At 44.4% G+C, this 17,053-nt stretch overlaps 1 protein-coding gene across 3 annotated transcripts in view; it reads left to right on the forward strand.

The window, feature by feature from the left end:
* KCNIP4 (potassium voltage-gated channel interacting protein 4) overlaps positions 1-17,053 on the forward strand; it is a 267,229-nt gene that overhangs the window by 66,230 nt on the left and 183,946 nt on the right. The window contains exon 1 of one of the 3 annotated variants that reach the window (XM_060688933.2): positions 4,988-5,657. The exons of the other annotated variants lie outside the window; for them this stretch is intronic. Within the exon in view, the coding sequence (XP_060544916.1) occupies positions 5,570-5,657 (88 nt within the window). The 5' untranslated portion in view covers positions 4,988-5,569. Of the gene's footprint in view, positions 1-4,987; positions 5,658-17,053 lie in introns of those variants that run through there. 3 annotated transcript variants of the gene reach the window in all.

The raw sequence follows: 17,053 nt of genomic DNA on the forward strand, positions 1-17,053 counted from the left end.
TTCACTTGATGTCATATTTTTTCCAATGTTCTTCTGAATTTTTAATCAGGCACGTGAGATTGTTTTGAGGGCTTCACAGGCCCATTACAGCTGACTGCAGTCTAATTTTCCTTAGGCTGCAGTGTGAAAATGAATACAGGAGTGAATTCAAGGGCGTAGGAGTAAGAAAAAAGGTTCACGTTCTTAGCCAGTTGTAAGACATGAACGAGCAGGGAGAAATTTGGTATAATTCAGAATCTTCCTTTCCTTCCTTCCCTCCCTCCCTCCCTCCCTCCCTCCCTCCTTTCTCCTTCTCCCCTCCCTCTTTCTCCCCTCCCTCCTTCCTTCCTTCCTTCCCTCCCTCCCTCCTTTCTCCTCCCTCCCTCCCTCCTTTCTCCTTCTCCCCTCCCTCCTCCCTCCTTCCCTCCCTCCCACCTTTCTCCTACCTCCCTCCCTCTTTCTCCCCTCCCTCCTTCCTTCCTTCCCTCCCTCCCTCCTTTTGCATTAAATCACTTCGGGCATAATTTTTCATTCAATTATGCATGTTGCTTATACATCTAACTGTTTTTGCAAGATGTTTAATATCACACTGAGATTATATGAAACCCCCTATCCCCCCTCCGTCAATACTAGCCAGAAATATCTGAAATACTTTCCAGACTAGACTATCAGATCGATCGATCGATCGATCGATCGATAGATAGATAGATAGATAGAAGGATGGATGGATGGATGGATGGATGGATGGATGGATGGATGAGGGAGGGAGGGAGAGAGATTTCAGATGAATGGGGCCTAAACTGTCTTTTAAGATAATCAGTTGGGAAAGAAATTCCTATGGAATTTGACAACCCAATCATCCCTTGTTTAGGATAAAATCTACTTTCTTTCCAGAGGGAGTGAAATACATTTGATGTGCTTACAGCTTCTGAGCCTCTGTGCATTTTGTTGATGTTTTAAGCTTTTAGCTGGCTAACTAGGACTGTAGCGGACAAAATTTGCTATGAAACGATGATGTCCTTCAAAGAACAACAGCAGTAATGACAACAATAATTAAAATAATGCAAAACCATTAAACAACAGCACAAAAAGGTCACAGTTATATGGAGAGATCAACCTTGGCAGCTGTTGGACAGTTATATTGCTCATAAATCACATTAGTTGTACCTTCTGCTTCCTATTATTATTATTTATATAGCCTGCAACCATACATCAATTATGATATATTTAAGGTATCACAGAAATCAGTGGTGCTTGGGCGGGAGACAGTAGCATCCTTCTGAGGACAAATGATGTTGGAAATGTTTTTGGTTGCATCTGGAACAGTTTCTCTTTTCTAAAAAAAATTATTGTTTTGTTTTTTAGGAAGAGAAACCCTTTTCCAGATGCAACCAAAAACATTTTCAACTCTTAAATGCGGAATACAGTACAAAAAGTGCAAAATAGCTTACCTGAGTCATTATCACCAGTATCGTGAAATACAAGTTGTTAAATTTAGCGTTACTTTTTTGCAAACTTTTTGTAGTGCTCACGGCTGTGCCGATAACTGAGGGCAAAACTGGGTTTGTTTCTGCTTATGCAGAGGCCACAAATATGTATGTACTCTTGCAAAGCATTTGACAGTTCTCTAGACAGGCTGGCTCTCAGAGCAGTTTATGAATCATCCAGCCAAACGAAGGCTCTTTTCTGAAATTTGGAATCTCAGAGACGTGACAGAAAAAGGAGAAAGCTGAAGGAGGAGGGGAGAAAAGGGGAAGAAATAGAAGAGGAATCATTATCCATTATTCTCAGTCTGCACCAAACTTCAAGGAGCACTGGGAAAAATTAGGATTGCTGCTATGATGTCTACATCCAGTCTGAAAGAAGTTTTATTTTCCTCCTCTTTATGTCCTGATGCTGTCCTTAGATTCTCGCTGTCTCTGTGCCAATGAAAAGCCAATAGATAAGATCGCTGAGAGGCAGTGGACAGGGTAACTGGAGATCAACATAAGTGGAGGCAGAGGGAAGATGGAAGAGATGGATGGGTAGACAGTTCCCAACGTGTCCACTAGAATGGCAGTTTTGTGTTCCATCAGCTGCAGCTGGTTGAAGGAAATTTGTTTTGGTGGAAATTGAAAAATCAATTGATATTAGCAAACTACAACTGCAGATTTCTAGATGATTGTGTATAAAATATATGCTGTAGAAATAGGAGTGGTGGAAGTTCTTTATCTTTTATGGTTGAGTTAGAACGTAGAATAATAGAGTTGGAAGGGACCTTGGAGGTCTTCTAGTCCAACCCCCTGCTCGAGAAGGAGACCCTATATCATTTCAGACAAATGGCTGCCCAGTCTCTTCTTGAAAGATCTCCTCCAATGATGGAGCACCCACAACTTCCGAAGGCAACTTCTGTTCCACTGGTTGATTGTTCTCACTGTCAGGAAATTTGTCCTTAGTTCTAGGTTGTCATATCTCTATTATATGTTCCTATATTCACATTGATTTTCCAGCCTAAACTGAATAACAGATTAAGAGAGTTGGAAGGGATCTTGGAGGACCTTGGACCTTCTAGTCTAACCCCCTGCTCAAGCAGGAAACTCTATATCATTTCAGACAAATGATATCCAATCTCTTATTTAAAAACTTCCAATGATGGAGCAGCCACAATGTCTGGAGGCAAAAAGTTCCACTGGTTAATTGTTCTCACTGTCAGGAAATTCCTCCTTAGTTCTAGGTTGCTTCTCTCCTTGATGAGTTTCCACCCATTGCTTCTTGTCCTGCCCTCAGGTGCTTTGGAGAATAGCTTGACTCCCTCTTCTTTGGGGCAGCCCCTGAGATATCAGAACACTGCTATCATGTCTCCCCTAGTCCTTCTTTTCATTAAACTAGACATACCCAGTTCCAGCAACCGTTCTTCATATGTTTTAGCCTCCAGTCCCCTAATCCTCTTTGTTCTCCTCTGCACTCTTTCTAGCTCTGCTCTCTGCACTCCTTCTTGTAAAACCATGCTTTACAAATCTATATCTTGTGTTCACTGATCATTCTTGGCTCCATATTCTGCGTCATTACAGGTTCGTCCTTGTTTGTTCCTTTTTTGTTTACAGCCCTTGATTTTAAAAGTAATTAAGTTTTCCCAATTCTCTTGATGCATCAATTGTTCTCTTGCGCTAGATGAGGTCTTGTTCTCCAGGGGATTCGAACCATTCTGAGGTCCAGGATTCTGGGGGCATTTATATTCTTTTTTGGGGGGGGGGAAATAATGAGGGTATTAAAAGAGCTAATTTGATTCACATCAACTCAACTGCCATTTATAATTTATTTATTTCTCCCCCTGAAAATGTTGCTGCCAGTTTTAGCATGTGGCTATTCTGCGGGACTCCACTTGTTGTTAAGTGGAAAGTGTAAACCCACAAGGAGAGGCATTTATTTGGGGCAACATAAACTGGACAATTTTACTTCTTCACATTGTGTAAGTTGAAAATTATCGTTTTGCAATCCAATTGCATCCTGACGTAGATCTGAGTTCAGTGAAGCAGTCATGTTAAATGATGTTAGGCCAGCCTGGTGAGCTCATAATACTTCATACAAGATTTGGTAGGGGGAATAACATAAAATAAACATTCCACAAAAGCCATTTAAACTTTTGTGGAAAAGACAGAATAAAAATCCAACCACATTTTAAAAGTCTCCTTCAAGTTAAATCTGGCTTCTGATGATTTCTGGCCATTTTATGTATACGCAATAAGATTTTCTGTGATGCCCTGTGGACAGAGGCCCTTTCCTGCATACTAAAGAACAAAGCTTCTGGCAATGGAGGCTGTTCCCAGAATTCTGCATGTGCTGCCTGGGGAATTCTGGGAGTTGAAGTCCACCCGTCTTAAATTGCCAAAGTTGAGCAATGCTGTCCTAGGTTGTGTTGCATTGGAAATGGGAAGAGTTGGACACCCAGTTTATGGGGAGATTTTCCCTCAACCCAACCTGCCCAACAGGGATCCAGTTTGAAAAGACCTTCCTAATTACATCCTATTTACTCTCCAAAGCAATTGGGATCTAAAGGCAGGCTGCCAGATTGGTACTCCAACATTCTGGGGAACCAATAGAATGTGGTAATCTATCATCTGTCAATCTATCCTCTGTCTGTCTGTCTGTCTGTCTGTCTATCTACTGTATATCATCTCTCTCTCTCATCTATCTATCTATCTATCTATCTATCTATCTATCTATCATCTACCTACTTATCTATCTATCTATCTATTGATCTATCATCTACCTCTCTATCTAGCTATCTGACTATCTATCTATCTATCTATCTATCTATCTATCTATCTATCTATCATCTGTGAAATTTATCATCTGTTAATCTATCATCTGTCAATCTATCTGTCATCTGTCAGTATCTGTCAGTCTGTTAGTCAGTCTATCTGTGTCTATTTACTCTATCTATATCTATCTATCTATCTATCTATCTATCTATCTATCTATCTATCTATCATCTACCTACTTATCTACCTACCTACCTATCTATCTATCTATTGATCTATCATCTACCTATCTACCTAGCTATCTGACTATCTATCTATCTATCTATCTATCTATCTATCTATCTATCTATCCACCTACCTACCTACCTATTTCCCTCCCTCCCTCTCCCTCTTCCTGTATTCATCTATCTATCCACCTATCTCTATCTATCTATCTATCTATCTATCTATCTATCTATCTATCTATCTATCTATCTATCTATCTATCTATCTGACCTTCCCTCCCTCCATCCATATCAATCATCTAGTAGCCTTAAAGCTAACTGTACGTCTAATTATGCGGTCCCAAGAGTTGGCCCTGCCTAGAGGTATCTCTCTCTCCAAACTTGTTCTTAAAGCTGAACTGCCTAACTATGCTTGACATTCCCTTTACTGCAGGGCCGAGTTATTTCCCCCTCCCCCTCCCCCGCAAAACACGAAGTCCGCGCCCTTCCTTATTCCACAAGTTGACAGTGACCCAAGCCCCCCCCCCCACAAAAAACCAACAAGGTGCTGCCGTTGTTGCAGCCTAAGAAACTTTCCGCGCCTTTGGCCCCCTCCCCTTCTCCCAGAGGGTGATGAACGGCCCCTCCGCCCCCCCCAAGCTCTCTCTCTCCAGTTGCCCAGAGGGAGGCGTTGCCTCGTCTCCCTTCGGCCGGCGTGGTCCTCGCTCCATCCTTCCAGCCGTCGGCGGCTGCTTCCTCGAGGAAGGCGCCTTTCCCTGGGCAGGGGCAGAGTTGGCTTCGCAGAGCCGGCCTCTGGGCGAGCCCTCCGGAGGGTTCAGCCGAGCAGCGGTCCTGACCTGCTCCCCGCCTGGGGGGGCTTCCCACGCGTCGGGGGACCGGAGCGCCTGCCCGCCTTCCTTCCACCTCCTGGGCCAGCCCTCGGGAGGAAGCGACTTGGGGGCGCCTCTGCCTCCCCCCCCACCGCCCCCGCCCCGGGTTGGGCGAGGCAGCTCCGGAGGAGGCAAAGGGGAGCCCGGCTTAGGCGCGTGAAACCTCCGCCCGCTTTCTGGTCCAGCCAAGGACGCGCCCTCGCTCTCGCTCGCTCGCTCGCTGGCTCTGCTGCGGGGAGACGCGGCTCTGCCTAAAATGAGCGGATGCCGCAAACGGTGCAGACGGGAAATCTGGAAATTTGCCCAGTATCTCTTCAGGGTCGTCACCGGGACGCTTCCGACAGGTAAGAGCACCTGGGCTGCTGGCGAGGCTTCCAGCTGCCACTCGGCTCTCTCTCCTCCAGCCTTAAGGCGCCTCCTTATCTATCCAAAGGCTTCGGATGCCGGGCTGCAAATTCTGCCCAGCCGAGCAGAAAAACCAGGTTGACTCGAGTTAGAATCCGCAAAACGACGCAGATGCAGAGGGCGGCTAAAGACGCTTCCAGCCGCTCTTGAGTTTGCATCTGTGGTTCCGGCGCACTTTCCTTTCTTAGTTATAACGTCTGAACGGGTTTTGGGTTCTCTTAGTCGGCAAGCAGAGCTGATCTTGGCGGGCTAAACTTCACACCGACGCCGGATGTTAACGTGGGGTCGCTTAGTTAGGGAATTGTCTTGGGGGAGAAGTAGTGAAATAGGAGTAGAATTTGCAGCCTCTGAATTTTTTGTTTCTAATTTCTCTCCCAAAAGCAGAATCCTTGAAACTGGACACTTGGAAGAAATTGGTGTGTGTGTGAGTGAGAGAGAGAGAGAAAGAACACTTGCGCACATCAAGCATGGATTAACCTCTAGTAGTGCAAGGGTGGCTGAGAAGAACAGTGCAGGAAGACGGGTTGATAGATTGATCTTACTTTAAAAAGAAAAGCTGGCCCTTAGAATAGAAGCGGGCTGCTATTCTAAATAAAGAGATCATGTTTCTTGGGTGACAACTACACTAATGATCTTAGGTTATTGTTAACATCTCCATTGCTTTTTTTCAAGGCCACGTTTTTCCTTTCCCTTGTTAAAAATGCCAGTTTATGATGTGCTGGTAGGAACCGGTGGCATCTCTATACAGATGGAAGGCAGATATAGCTAGACGGGGCTGCAAAGGGCTTGTACATAAATATTATGCAAAATCAGCCTGAATATGGACAGACAGAAATGGGCCGGTCTCCGCATTAACTCTTGGCTACTTACTAAGCCTTGAAAGTTTTTATGTGCTGATGTGTAAGTACATTGTTTGTCTCAAGTTTTGACAGGACAGTCTATATCTCCCGGATCCCAAACGGGTGATTTTCTTGCTTTATTTATTGATGTTTACTTGAATTTTATGATACCGTATTCAAGTAGTCTAATTGCCAATCTTAATCCTTTCCCTCTTTTGTCACACATGGGGTGTAGTGAGGGCAAGCATTTTAGCATTCTCTCTGGTTTACTAAAGGGACGTGATGGCTCAGTGGCTAAGGCACTGAGCTTGTCAATCGGAAGGTCGGCAGTTCAGCGGTTCGAATCCCCAGTGCCGCGTAACGGGGTGAGCTCCCGTGACTTGTCCCAGCTTCTGCCAACCTAGCAGTTTGAAAGCACTTTAAAAAATGCAAGTAGAAAAATAGGGACCACCTTTGGTGGGAAGGGAACAGCGTTCCGTGCGCCTTTGGCGTTGAGTCATGTTGGCCACATGACCACGGAGACGTCTTTGGACAGCGCTGGCTCTTCGGCTTTGAAACGGAGAGGAGCACTGCCCCCTAGAGTCGGGAACGACTAGTACATACTGTATGTGCGAGGGGAACCTTTACCTTTACCTTGTTTACTTATTTATTGAGCAAATTTACCTCGGCTGCTGATTTCCCAAAAGGTGATTTCTGGAGAGTTTACAAGCACAATAATGAGTAAAACCACATTGCTGCGTTAAAACGACCAGAGATCTTCCACTCTCAGGCCAACAGCTTCTCCGAAGAGTTCATGGACTTCCCACTTCTACCAAGCCTTTTTCAGCTTCTGAGTCAGCCCTGTAGTTTGGCCAAGGTGACCCCTAAATTGGCTTTACCTTCTTGGCTGCTGTCTCTGGTTTTTCTTCCCTGGGCCTTCGTGCTTCCCACGCCTTCCTTTTCCCGTGCTGCCGTATCAGCGAACGGGGACAATCCAAGCAGAGTTAATACCTTCATTTGAATGGAAAAGAATTAATCACAAATTAAATCCTCTCATTACGGGAATTCTCTTCCATTTAAACCAATAAATTAAGTTTCAGCTTAATTCTCCCACTAAAAGTCAGCAGGGATTTAAAATAATTTGCTTTTGAATGTTGGGACCCGATTTTAAAAGAGTTGATGGCTGGTGAAAGCAGACGGGGGGTTCTTTTTAAACACATGAGCCCAGAACATCCATTCTTTTGCTCTTACGGTGTTCTTCTGACTTCTCAATTTCAATTTGTTGAGTTTTATACATCCCAGTCCTGCTCGCTTGACTCAACGCTAAGCAAGGCGTGAAGGTGCTACATCTCCCTAACATTGCACTGCCAGCCAATCGATATTTAGAAGATCTCAAAATGCCAGAGAAGGTCTAACAGTTGGAATATAAAATATACTCCTCTCTCTGGTCATCCATGAGGTAGGCTGGATGACCAGTTTCAGACCAGCATTCTGCAACTGTGTGGTATCAAGCTACACTTCTTGGTTTCAGATCCAGTTTCCAGAAAGTGCTTTGAAATATATGTGAACATAGCAACACAGGTCCACCTTAAAGGAGAGGCATCTTTTCCTAAGCTGATGCTTAGTTAGCTCAGGTCCTTAGGTTCTCCATTATTAGTAGAGAGGACTGAAGTTACGGGGTAAATTCAAACAACTATTTAGTCACGGTTTCATTCATTCCAGTGATGGCAGGAAATCCAGAGATTTTAACTCCAGGGTGGTCAATTACAACCTTTGAACTTTAACTCTTCAACTTGCTGGCTCAGGAATTCTGGGAGTTGAAGTCCACAGGTCTTAAAGGGGGCATAGTTGACAACCCCTGCTTTAAATGATGCTGCCCACTCCCCACCCCAGCGGATCTCTGTGTTGTCCCACTCACTCACACACACACATAATGGTGGCTTAGTGGGTTTTTTTAAAATATTCCCCAGCTACTTCCTTCACTAAAAACCCAGAACTGTCCCAGTCACATCCAGCCAAAAGCAGATTGATCCTGGCCCACAGAGCAATCGGCCAGTGAGTTCACCTAAAAGTTTCCCAAACAAGATAAACCCACCAGGCAAAATGAAATCCACAACACAAGAGGGTTCAGGAGGCAAGAAAAGTCCAGAGTTCACAAGGTATGACCCAAAGCCAGGGCATGGTGTTAATCCAAAGCAAAGCAAGAATCACAATGACTGGGAAACAGACAACTAAGAAATGAACACGTTTCCATCTGTCTATTGTGCTAAATAGCCAGCTTCTGATGCAGCCCATCAAGAAGGGCGAGGCTGCCTCCTTGCAAGGAACCTGGCTGACCTTCTCTGGTCCTGCCTTTTCTCTGTCCTATGTGTTCTTGGATCAGGGGCAGAAGGCAGATCCTCCTCCTCTTCACTGACAGGCTGCAACTGCATAATTTCCCCACCTGGAGCCTCAGAGCTGTCCTGCTGCAGCTGTGCTTGGACCAAATCCCTCTTAGGTGGCTTCTTGGAGCCACTGACCAACTCTCCTCCAGATGTGCCAGGAACTGATTCAACCTCCCCCGACCTGACATCTGAACAGATGTCTGGAGGAGTCATCACAATTCGCCATGCACCACTATCTGTCTAATCTTGATACACCAGACTCCAAAGTCCGTGATTGATGGCTGATAAAATCCAGTGTGTCACCATACTGCAGATTCACGACTGCTGTAAATGATTGAGTGGTTGATCGTCTACTGCATCTCCAGAATTTTTCAGGAGACCAGTTGTCAACATCATCCCCTTGTTCATGAAAAGAGAAGAACAAATGGACACAAAAGTTAGGTGTCTGGTTGTCTTTGTAGAAGAAAGAAGACAAAGAGTCAGAGACGAAGTCAGGGGCCAGATGTGTTGAGAGATGCTATAGGAAACCATCATTACTTATAATCTGCTAATTTGGAGACAGGTATAGATACAGATTAACAGCATTGGAAGGGATTTTGTAGGTCATCTAGTCCAACCTCCCCCCACCCAAGCAGGTGACCCTACACCATTTCTGACAGATGGCAGTCCAGTCTTTTCTTGAAAGCCTCCAGGGATGAAACTCCCACAACTTCCGAACTTCTGTTCCATTGGTTGATTGTTCTCACTGTCAGAAAACTTCTTCTTATTTCTAGGTTGAATCTCTCCTTGGTCAGTTTCCATCCATTATTCTTTGTCTGGCCTTCAGGGGCTTTGGAGAATAGCTTGACCCCCTTCCTCCTCTCTGTGGCAGCCCCTCAAATATTGGAAGATGCTATCGTGTCTCCCCTGGTCCTTCTCTTCCCTAGACTAGCCAGGCCCAGTTCCTGCAACCGTTCTTCATATATTTGAGCCTCCAGTCCCCTCAACATCCTAGTTGCTCTTCTCTGCACTCTTTCTAGAGTCTCAACATCTTTTTTATAGCGTGGTGACCAAAACTGGGTGCCGTATTCCAGATATGCTTTTACTAAGGCTTTCTAGAGTGGTATCTCAAAGAGTAAAGCCAAGATCCTTTCTGCTGCATTGAGCTTTCAGGAGGAAAGGATAAAAATGTAATGAATGATGCAGACAGCGAAAACACCCTTTGACACCAAGCGTTAAGGTTGCCTGAAAATCCAACAATTTGCTTTTTATCTTCAGCTCAGTACATTAACCATCAAACTCCGTAAAACTCAACATTCTGGTCTCTCGGTTTGATCTGAGCCAGGGGTCCGTTTACAAAGACCACAACTTTGCTGTGTGCAAATTTCCCCTGTGAAATTGGAGAGACGTGTAGACTCGCCATATGTTCAAAATTTGGAGATATCACACGGTGCCTGTTTGGACCATTAATCGTTCCCGTTTTCCAGCTCTCTAGTTCCAGGCGATTCAGATGCAGGATAATGAAGTGGGTGATATCCTAGTGAAGGATTTTGTAAAAGGCAAAGCTTTTCTCATTTTCTGATCTTTAAATCAAGTTGCAATCATGACTGGCATTTAATGAAGATGGGCAGAGCTGTGTTTTGCTTCAGCCTGACCTTCCTTTATATCTCTCCCCTTGCTCCCCCCTCCCATCTAGAAGAAGCCATCTTTATAGAGTAGAGTAGGGTAGGGTAGGGTAGAGTAGAGTAGAGTAGAGTAGAGTAGAGTAGAGTAGAGTAGAGTAGAGTAGAATAGAATAGAATAGAATAGAATAGAATAGAATAGAATAGAATAGAATAGAATAGAATAGAATAGAATAGAATAGAATAGAACAGAACAGAACAGAACAGAACAGAACAGAACAGAATGACAGAGTTGGAAGGGGCCTTGGAGGTCTTCTAGTCCAACCCCCTGCTTAGGCAGGAAACCCTACACCACTTCAGACAAATGGTTGTCCAATCTCTTCTTAAAAACTTCCAGTGTTGGAGCATTCACAACTTCTGGAGGCAAGTCGTTCCACTGGTTAATTGTTCTCACGGTCAGGAAATTCCTCCTTAATTCCAGGTTGCTTCTCTCCTTGATGAGTTTCCATCCGTTGCTTCTTGTCCTGCCCTCAGGTGCTTTGGAGAATAGCTTGACTCCCTCTTCTTTGGGGCAGCCCCTGAGATATCTCTTCTGGCTTGTCCAGTTTTGCAAAGTGACCGAGCCAGAATGACAGCTCTGAACAAAACTTCAGGGAAAGAACAAGCCACACACACACATATTCTGAGTTTGCCTTGCAAAACCAAAGGAGGGGGGGGAGGAGGTAGCCATCCTCTGTTCTGAAGGATCAAGGTTTGCAGAGATGGGGGTCGACTGACCCAGGTACAAAGGCAGACGTTTCCTCCAACAGAGTGGTGGGGCTGACATGAAACTTTCCAAATAACTTTCTGGATGCCTCTGCTTGGGGTGGTGTCAAAGTTGATTTTCTCAAAACCAGGAAAGAAAGAGGGACAGGTGTGTTATCTTGCCTGATATTTTTGCCTGATCGCCTTGGTTGCTCAGTGGTCAGAATGCAGTATTGCAGCCCAACTCATTGCTCACTGCCAGGAGTTCGATCCTGACTGGCTCAAGGTTGACTTAGCCTTCCTTCCTTCCTTCCTTCCTTCCTTCCTTCCTTCCTTCCTTCCTTCCTTCCTTCCTTCCTTCCTTCCTTGGTGGTGCAGTGGTTAGGATACAGTATTGCAGACTAACTCTGCCCACTGCCAGGTGTTCGATCCTGACAGGCTCAAGGTTGACTCAGCCTTCCATCTTTCTGAGGTCGGTAAAATGAGGACCCAGATTGTTGGGTGGGGGGCTCTGTAAACCTCCTAGAGAGGGCTGGAAAGCACTGTGAAGTGGTATATAAAAGTCCAAGTGCTATTGCTAGCTTAATCTAGGTGACCAGTTTCCTGACTTTGAGCTGTTTGTAGACACGATCGTTCAAAGCAAAGGTCCCTTCCACCCTTGTAGCTCTGGAGCCCATTCCTTTCCAAGGTCCATGTTTGTTCTCCTCCCGCTTTCAGATCAAAACGACTGTGGAAAGCTTCTTGCCAGAACTTCAAATGTTCACATTTCTCCCTTCAGCCTCAGAATTCAAATTTATGTTATAACATTGCAATGTCATGCTCAGCTGGAGAGGAATCTTCGTTTCCTACATGTTGCACCTGTCTCGTGGAGAGCATCCCTGGTGCTTTCATCTGAATGGAGGGACAGCAAATCGGAAATGTCCTGCAGAGGAAGTTCACATGGGAGAAGTTGCATCCAGCACTTCAGAGCTACATCATACTGTCACTTGTGGGACTCACTTCCCACTGGCTTTGTTTGGGTTGGGCACATTAAACATGAGAGGGGGACATCCATTTCCATGGGTTCAGAGATACCAAAGCTTGCTGCCACTTGTGCATCCTACAAGTGTAAAGGAAGGAGTGATGGAGGCCTGAAGGGTGCAGAGGAAGGAATCGATTAGGGGCTGAATATATTCAGCTTGAAAGTGTATTACAGACAAACTAAGGAGAGAGCTAATGCCTAATCAATAGAGTAATCGAATAGCAGAATAACAGAGTTGGAAGGGACCTTGGAGGTCTTCTAGTCCAACCCCCTGCTCAAGCAGGAAACCCTATACCATGTCAGACAAAGTGGTTGTCCAATCTCTTCTTAAAAACCTCCAGTGATGAAGCACCCACAACTTCCGGTGGCAAGCTGTTCCACTGGTTAATTGTCCTCACTCTTAGGAAGTTTCTCCTTAGTTCCAGGTTGCTTCTCTCCTTGCTTAGTTTCCATCCATTGCTTCTTGTCCTGCCTTCAGGGGCTTTGGAGAATAGGTTGACCCCCTCTTCTTTGGGGCAGCCTCTGAAATACTGGAAGAATATCTAAACATCCATCATCTCTTTCCCAAATAATTTTTGTGGTATCTTAGGATGCCAATCCAAAATGCAGGGAGCTCGTCTTCTCCTTCGCTGTTTAATTTCTGCGTGTGCTGTAAAAGGAGTGGGAAGGACAGAGGTAAAATCTGATCACAGCATCGGTTATTAGTAGAGCAAATTTTTATGCACTGTTCCCAAAATAAATTCTGGCAGATTAAAATTAGTTCTCATCAAAATGCTGCGCTTGGGTTTCCAAAAACAAACGGCAAGGAGAGCCAAAGAATCACGAGAAATGTGTGTTTCATCCCTATATTCGCTCCTTTTTTAAACAGACACAAACAAACATATTATATACTATATATATACACACACACACACACATTGCCTATTTATAATAAAAGTGTTGTTCTTTTAAAGTATTGACTCGTTCACTTACTGAATATTATAAGCAAAATGTGTACTATCCGATTAAAAGAAAAGCTATTGGGTTAGGATGAGGCAGGACAACAGTAGAAGATGCCTCCTATGTAGGCCAAGCCCTGATACTACAATGCTGGTTTGAAATACAGTTAGTCCTCAACTTACGACAGTTCATTTAGTGACGGTTCAAAGTTACTACGGCATTGAAAAAAAATGCTTTAAGGCTGTTTTTCCACACTTAACAATTGTTGCAGCATCCCCATGATCAAAATTCAGACAACTGGCAACCAGTTCATATTTATGACAGCTGCAGTGTCCCGGGGGTGGGTGGGTGGGGTGTCACGTGACCCCCCTTTTGTGACCTCCTGACAGAGCAGAGTCAATGGGGAACCAACTGTGTTGCTAACCTAACAACTGCAGTGATTTCCTTAACAGCTGCGGCGAGCAACGTCTTAAAACGGGCCAAAACTCACTTAACAAATGTCTTGCTTAGTGACATAAATTTTGGGGGACAATTGTGGTTGTAAGTCGAGGACCCCCTGTACCTGATTTGGGAGGTGACCAGGCAGAGGGATGCAATCAAGATCAAGGGAGGTCCTAATACCACTCTATAAAGCCTTAGTAAGACCACACCTAGAGTCCTGCGTCCAGTTTTGGTCACAACACTATAAAAAAGATGTGGAGACTCTAGAAAGAGTGCAGAGAAGAGCAACCAGGATGATGAGGGGACTGGAGGATAAAACATATGACGAACGGTTGCAGGAACTGGGTATCTAGTTTGATGAAAAGAAGGACCAGGGGAGACATGATAGCAATCTTCCAATATTTGAGGGGCTGCCACAAAGAGTTGGGGGTCAAGCTGTTCTCCAAAGCTCCTGAAGGCCAGACAAGGAAGAATGGATGGAAATTGACCAAGGAGAGATTCAACCTAGAAATGAGGAGAAATTTCCTGACAGGGAGAACAATCCACCCATGGAACAGAAGTTGCCTTCAGAAGTTGTGGGAGCTTCATCCCTGGAACCTTTCAAGAAGAGACTGGACTGCCCTCTGTCAGAAATGGTGTAGGGTCTCCTGCTTGGGCAGGGGGTTGGACTAGATGACCTACAAGATCCCTTCCAACTCTGTTAATCTGTTAAAGTCAGGGTCAAACACATCATTAGTTTGGAGTCACGAGAGACTCTAACTCTGTGAAAAGAGGGTAAAAAAAATATAGCATGTCTGTCCAGTTAAGACGTCTAGCTGTGGATGATGTTGAGGGTTTATAACAAGATTATTGTGGCCTGTTGTGACATCTAATTGAATTGTATGCACTGTTGCTGACCAGACATTTGTAAGTGAATGATTGAATTAAACAGCTTTTTGTAGTACTGTAGCTACACACTGGCTCAGGCCTTTTCTACATTGTTAGCTTTTAGTTGCTGATGTGAACGAAACATCTGATTTTTTACAAGGCTACATAGACCACAGTCACTTGCTGTAATTCTCAGTCATCCAGATCGTGGTTGCCCTAAAGGTGCTTTTTCAAAAGAGAGGGGAAAAAAAATAGAAAGTCCAGTTGCCTCTTCAGAAAGCACCTTTGAGACACTTGCTGTAATGTAACTTCATAAAGGCATTTTGATGTAGTCGGCATAGAAGTCAGTCAACTACAAAATGGGAATTGTGCTTCTGCCAGGAATAACGGAGATTGAGCCGAAAAGTCAACAAAAGTCTCCAAAGTACGTCTTGATGAACCATTTCTACACGGTTTGCAAGAAAATTATTACGCTGTGGCGAAGCTAGGCTTGACTGATTGGAATTAAAATGGAGAAAAGGACCAGGGAGGACATGATAGCAATGTTCCAATATTTGAGGAGCTGTCATAAAGAAGAAAAAGTCAACCTATTCTTCAAAGCAGCTGAAAGAAGGACAGGAAACATTGAACAGAAGCTAATCAAGGAGAGAAGCAACCTAGAACTAAGGAGGAATTTCCTGACAATGAGAACAATTTAACCAGTGGAACAGATTGCCACCAGAAGTTGTGGATGCTCTATCACTGGAGGCTTTTAAGAAGAGACTTGTTGTTGTTAGTTGTGAAGTCATCTCCGACCCATCGCGACCCCATGGACAACGTTCCTCCAGGCCTTCCTGTCCTCTACCATCCTCTGGAGTCCATTGAAGCTCACGCCAACTGCTTCAGTGACTCCATCCAGCCACCTCCTTCTCTGCTGTCCCCTTCTTTTGCTCTCCATCATTCCCAGCATTAGGCTCTTCTCCAGGGAGTCCTTCCTTCTCCTTAGGTGGCCAAAGGATTTGAGTTCAGTCTTCAGGATCTGGCCTTCTAGAGAGCAGTCAGGGTTGATCTCCTCTGGGACTGACCGGTTGGATGGCCTTGCAGTCCAAGGGACTCGCAGGAGTCTTCTTCTCCAGCACCAGAGTTCAAAGGCCTCCATTCTTTGGCCTTCTCAGCCTTCCTTATGGTCCAACTTTCACAGCCAGACATTGCAACTGGGAAAACCATCGCCTTGACTATACGCACTTTTGTTGGCAGGCTGATGCCTCTGTTTTTTAGTATGCTAAGAAGAGACCAACTAAAAAATAATAATTCAGATTTTCCTGTCTCTTTTCCATGAAATAAAAATGCAGAAATGTTCTAAAGTAACAGGTTAAAAATAATGTCTCCCAGCTTTTTAAAAGTATTTCCGTTAAAAAAGAATTGAAAGAATTCTGTCCGGTGATGTGAAACTTTATTTTATTTTTTTTAAATCCTCCACATCATCCAGCAGAATTTTTAATTTGTAAAACGAATAAATGCTTCATCAGCCCCATATTACTTCTCTGTGTGAGTTTCCTCGTTATTCTGGTAATAAATCTTCAGTTGGAGAAGGATCATGCTCCAAATAATTTTTCATTTGAGTGCATGAAGAAGAAATGTCTGGCTGGACCAGGCTGTGTAGCTTCCAACGATTCTGTCCTTTTTAGGTGAAATGGTATTTTGCACAGAGTTACAAAGTACATCCGCATAAAGAGCTGTGAGATATTTAAACGTCACTTTTTTTCCCTGTTCTTCTTTCCCACAATTTGGGGAAAAAATATTGGTAACAGTCAGTTATTGATCAGGGGCAAATAGATAAAACTCTTTTGACTTCTCAGATGATAAAGAAGAGTTGATAGATGTCTGCCCAACTGCTAAATAACCCAATTATTTATTTAGCATATTAAGCGACCAGTGTGTGTGTGTGTCTCCATATCTACTCTAATTGGCCTTGTTGCCTTATTTCTGCTTCATTCTTGGAATAATGAAATCCAGGCAGTGGTGAAATCCAATTTTTTTTACTACCGGTTCTGTGGGTGTGGCTTGGTGGGTGTCGCTTGATGGGTGTGGCAGGGGAAGGATACTGCAAAATCCCCATTCCCTCTCGACTCCTGAGGGAAAGATATTGCAAAATCTCCATTCCCTCCCCACTCTGGGGCCAGCCAGAGGTGGTATTTGCCGGTTCTCCGAACTACACAAAATTTCTGCTACCGGTTCTCCAGAACCTGTTAGAATCTGCTGGATTTAACCCCTGAATCCAGACCACCACATCAAAGGTCCTATAGAGGAGGGGTCTCCAAATTTGGCAACTTTAAGACTTGTGGATTTCAACTCCAGTACTGGCTGGGGAATTCTAGAAGTTGAAGTCCCCAACTCCCAAGAGTTGGAAGGGACCTTGGAGGTCTTCTAGTCTAACCCCCTGCTCAAGCAGGAAACCCTATACCATGTCAGACAAGTGGTTGTCCAATCTCTTCTTAAAAGCCTCCAGTGATGGAGCACCCATGACTTCTGGTGGCAAGC

Source organism: Pantherophis guttatus, chromosome 8 (genome assembly GCF_059756535.1).
Source record: "Pantherophis guttatus breed Tessera chromosome 8, ASM5975653v1, whole genome shotgun sequence".
NCBI classification, from domain to species: Eukaryota; Metazoa; Chordata; class Lepidosauria; order Squamata; family Colubridae; genus Pantherophis; species Pantherophis guttatus.